This window comes from Stegastes partitus, unplaced genomic scaffold (assembly GCF_000690725.1).
Source record: "Stegastes partitus isolate 25-593 unplaced genomic scaffold, Stegastes_partitus-1.0.2 Scaffold2609, whole genome shotgun sequence".
In the NCBI taxonomy this organism is placed as follows: Eukaryota; Metazoa; Chordata; class Actinopteri; family Pomacentridae; genus Stegastes; species Stegastes partitus.
Genome location: NW_007580340.1, coordinates 36371 through 40958, shown reverse-complemented (window position 1 = coordinate 40958; position 4588 = coordinate 36371). Strand labels below are relative to the sequence as shown.

General features: G+C 42.0%; 1 protein-coding gene across 1 annotated transcript in view; it reads right to left on the bottom strand.

Moving 5' to 3' along the window:
- Positions 1–1385: 1385 nt before the first annotated feature.
- Positions 1386–4588, bottom strand: part of LOC103375465 (protein TsetseEP-like) — a gene marked incomplete at its 3' end in the record, with an annotated part of 34377 nt that continues 31174 nt past the window's right edge. Inside the window, exons 7-8 of the mRNA XM_008305764.1 lie at positions 1796–1899; positions 1386–1508 (exon numbers count right to left, since the gene is read on the bottom strand). Of these exons, the coding sequence (XP_008303986.1) occupies positions 1386–1508; positions 1796–1899 (227 nt within the window). The remainder of the gene's footprint in view (positions 1509–1795; positions 1900–4588) is intronic.

The following is a 4588-nucleotide window of genomic DNA, read 5'->3' as shown; positions in this document are numbered from 1 at the left end:
TGGACTCTGTGGATCAACATCAACAGTTAGATCTCAGTACGTCTGAATTGACTCTAACCGCTGTTACTAGGTGCTAGTTCCGTGCTGGTGCTAGTGCCAGTACTTAGTTGGTTCCAATCTAATACCGGTTGCTTTTCCATCAGCAAGGAGCCAAGTTAGAGCCACGCCATACATCACTGTATACGTAGCCGTTTACCGAACAACACTCGCGCCACACAGAAGTCCACACAGGACTCCAGATTAACTTTTTTTTATCAGTGCGACCAACTTTCTCATTTGGTTGCACTTCCCACTTTGTCACAGGCAAAACATATGACTTGCTGAACATTTTCATATTGATAGACCCTTCAATTTACCGATGTTCCTGCCCCACATTGCAGGCTGCGGTAGCTGCTGTTGGTGGCTGTGGTGCTCAGACCGGCAAGTGACCAATAATTACTTTAAAAAGAGTAAACCAGGGCATTCTAATGTCAGATTTGTCCAAGATGAAACCCAGTGATTTTATCTCATGCTGTCTTTCCATGAGCGGAATAAACAGCGCATGTAGCTGCGCTCTGTTTTTCATGAGAAGACCGTATTTCTAAGCTAAATACCGCAGTACACCGAAGGTATAGAAGTGCTGTTTTCCACCACTGTGGTGCTGCTGGTGGGACACAGTTGTACCAGATTTCAGAACACAACAGTTTGTGCAAAACTTCCGTGTCCCTGAAGTCATTTCAATTCATTTGCGATCGGACCAGAGGCGGTGGAAACACAAAGAACTGGTGCCAAGTCAGGCACTAGTACGGAACTAGAACTGGAACTGATTTGGTGGAAAAGGAGTGTGTGGTTGAAACACAAACAGAAACAGCAGCCAGTTACAGACTCTGTTCTTTCATCTCCACTCATTGTTCAGAGCTACAGTTTTACAAAACGAAATCTGTAGCAGAGTCCAATTGGATTCAAAGTAAAATATTTTTCTGAAGTCTAGAAGTTTCTGAAATTCAGTTGTATTTAGAACTCAGTTGTATTTGCAGAGAATTCAAAGCTGTCATAAGGAGAAAAGCAGCTTTAACTGCTCTGAGCTGTAAAATATCCACCGTGTCCACGTTGACCTTTGTTTATCACTCAACCTTGATTTTAACTTCAAGTGCACTGAGATTCATGTTGTGTCTCTTTGCATTCATGTTGTGTCTTTATAGTCATGTTGTGTGTCTTTGTGTTCATGTCGGATGGATGGATGGATGGATGGATGGATGGTTGGATGGATGGATGGATGGATGGATGGATGGATGGATAGTTACTTTATTGATCCTTTTACAGGAAATTACTTGTTACAGCAGCTACATTAAAAGAAAAACACAGAAAACCCCACAAGACATCCGACATTGTGGTCAGTATCTTACTTCTTTCCAGCAGAACGTCGTTGTTTTTTAAAGGTAACCATGTCAACCTTTGATCCATCACTCCTCATAGACACATTGCTGGGTTCTGGTTCTGGTTCTGGATGTTTTGGGTTCTGATGGATCCTGGTAGACAGAGAGGGAAACCAGGAGGGAGAGAAATTCACTGTTTATCATCCATCAGAAAAGAGGAATGAAGCTGGAAAACTCCTCACAGTGGACATAACATTAAACACAACATTAAAACCACAACAACACACAAAATAACTGCAAACGACACAGAACCTCTGCAAAGGTACAACAGACAATGTGATGTTTCTCTTTGTGTCCATGTTGCATCTCTTTGTGTTCATGTTGTGCGTCTTTGTGTTCATGTGTCTCTGTGAGGATGCACTACAGTGTCAGTATCTTACTTCTTTACAGCAGAACGCTGTCGTCTTTTAAAGGTAATCATGTCAACCTTTGATCCATCACTCCTCATAGACACACTGCTGGGTTCTGGTTCTGGTCCTGGGTTCTGATGGATCCTGGTAGACAGAGAGGAAAACCAGCAGCTCAGTAAGTGCAGTGTTGTTGATGTTGTGTCTCTGTACTGATGTTGTGCATGTTGTGTCTTTTTGTGTTCGTGTTGCATCTCTTGTGTTCATGTGTCTCTTTGTGTTCACGTATTTATTTGTGTTCATGTTGTGTGTCTCTGTGAGGATGCACAACAGCAGTGGTTCTCAAACTTTTTCTGTCAAGCCCCCCTTCAGAGGACAAAATTTTTTTTCGCGCCCCTCTTCGCCTTAAATAGTCATGAAATGAGCCAGTTTAATTTTACTGAAATTAAATATCATGAGCAGTCAAATAGTGCAGCGACAACTTGATCAGTGATCAGTAAAAGTCTCATCAGTCATTGTTGACACCATATCAAGAGCAGTGGGGAGCAGGAGGTCCTCAGCTGTTGGATGTGGTTTCTTGCGATTCTGTTCCAGAGCTCCAGACTAACTTTTCCAGTGATAGCGTGGTGCTACCAGCTTTCTTCATTGGTCGCACCAGCTAATGATCTGGTCACCCCACCCCCTTATACTGGTTCAGCACTGCCACAGATATTAAAGCAGCATGCAGCTGATGAATAGTTGTTTCTGCATAACTTAGTTATGTCGCAATGATTTTTAGTGATACAAGACTAGATATTTGTAAAACCTTTTAACCTGAAAATATATTTATTTTGTCACCAGTCCTCGTCTAATATCAGCCATTAACTGGACACAGGCTAAACAATTGTTGAAAATGCCCATGAGTAGATGATACATTTGACTGATGTTCCCTAAACGCCTCACATGCTGCTCCGGTAGATGCTACCAGGTGTCTGCAGTGCAGCTCCTCTGACAGGTGAGCGACCAAACATTTGTTGGAAAACAGTGGAAAGTGAGTTCTACACTAATTTGTCCAAGCTGAAAAGTTTTCTATTAACATGGTTTTTAGCAGGTTTTTTAATTTATTTATTTATTTATATTATTATTATTATTTATTTTTTTATGGACTGACTTTTCTACGAACGGAGCACATTTTAAATGCCCATACCACTGGCCATCATGTTTATAGAAAAACTGTGATCGCTGTTAAAATGTGATTTGGGGGGGGGAACGGGACCTGCATAGAGGATGGCTGTAATCCAGATTGTCCGGCAGGTCAGCATCATCTTTTTCATCACGTCTTTACTCGTCAATTGATAATGAACAGAGATTTCGTTACAATTTTGGTTGTCAATACTTCTTAAATTTACATTCTCGTCACATATTAGTCACGGAAAAATGTGTCGTCAACGAAAAGTTTTCATTTAGGTTTTCATTGACAAAATTAACACTGCCGGCATCGCACCACAACCCCCCAGGGGGGCGCGCCCCACTATTTGAGAAGCACTGCACTACAGTGTCAGTTTCTTACTTCTTTACAGCAGAACGTTGTCGTCTTTTAAAGGTAATCATGTCAACCTTTGATCCATCACTCCTCATAGACACACTGCTGGGTTCTGGTTCTGGCCCTGGTTCTGGATGTGGATGTTCTGGGTTCTGATAGATCCTGACAGACAGAGAGAAAAATCAGCAGCTCAGTAAGTGCAGCACAAACAAGCAGTTTCATTTTGTGTTCATGTTGTTTCTCTTTGTGTTCATGGTGTTTCTCTTTATTAGGGCCCAAGCACTGTCACATTGCGTAGGACCCTATTGGAATCCAATGAATTAATATTTTTACCTCAGAACAGTCACATTTTGTATCCTCAAAAACTCATGAAAATTTGCAGACACATCAGAACTGGCGATAAATTGATACTGTGATATTGTGAATGTGTGTCTCAAATTGCATAGGTTTGACAAGAGTCCATGTCTGAAGACTTTCACACTGTAAAACTGAGTAATAGTCATAGCGCCACCTATTTGTAACAGGCAGTTTGAGGCATTACATTTGCAGGCACCATTGTTACAAACTTTGTGATATCATCCTTGTAATTGTGCAGCGCTGTCTCCCCACCGTCACAATGCCACAGCGTGAAGCTTTTGCGTTTTCATGCAATGCCGTTGCCTTGGCAATGCATTTTCGCCATGACACGGGAAGGACTTTTTGAAAGCTTAGGAATGTTCAAAACCTCACCAAAATTGGCACACGCATCACTATCGGCTCAGCAACAAACATCTATGCCCGTCTGGCAAAATGGCTCTATAGCCCCGCCTACAACGATTTATCCATTAGCCCCCGCAGTACGTTTAACCTACAGTTATGAAATCTGGTAGGCATATGTAACATGTCGGGGCACATAAAAAAGCCTCTTGGACCCATAGCCTAAACCCAACAGGAAGTCCACCATTTTGAATTAAGTGTGCAATTTTTTGTGATTTTTGGTCATATTCAAAAGTGAACTCGCCCTACAGATTAACTCCTACAAGCCTCAAATTAGGCCAGCGCATACAACAGTTTAAAACTTATCAAAATGCTCTGAGGGTGTGGCAATGGCGGCCCTCTGAATTGTGATCATTCGCCATCAAAGAAGCATGTCTAACAACCCTGTACATGCTCCAATCAGACTCACAATTTACATACTTGATCACAGTCCTGCCCTGATGAAACCCATATGCCAATATCCACTCACAGTCACAGCATCACCTTCTGGCAATGGAAAAGGACACATTTTATACTTGCTATTATTAGCTGGTTGCCCATCCAGCCAT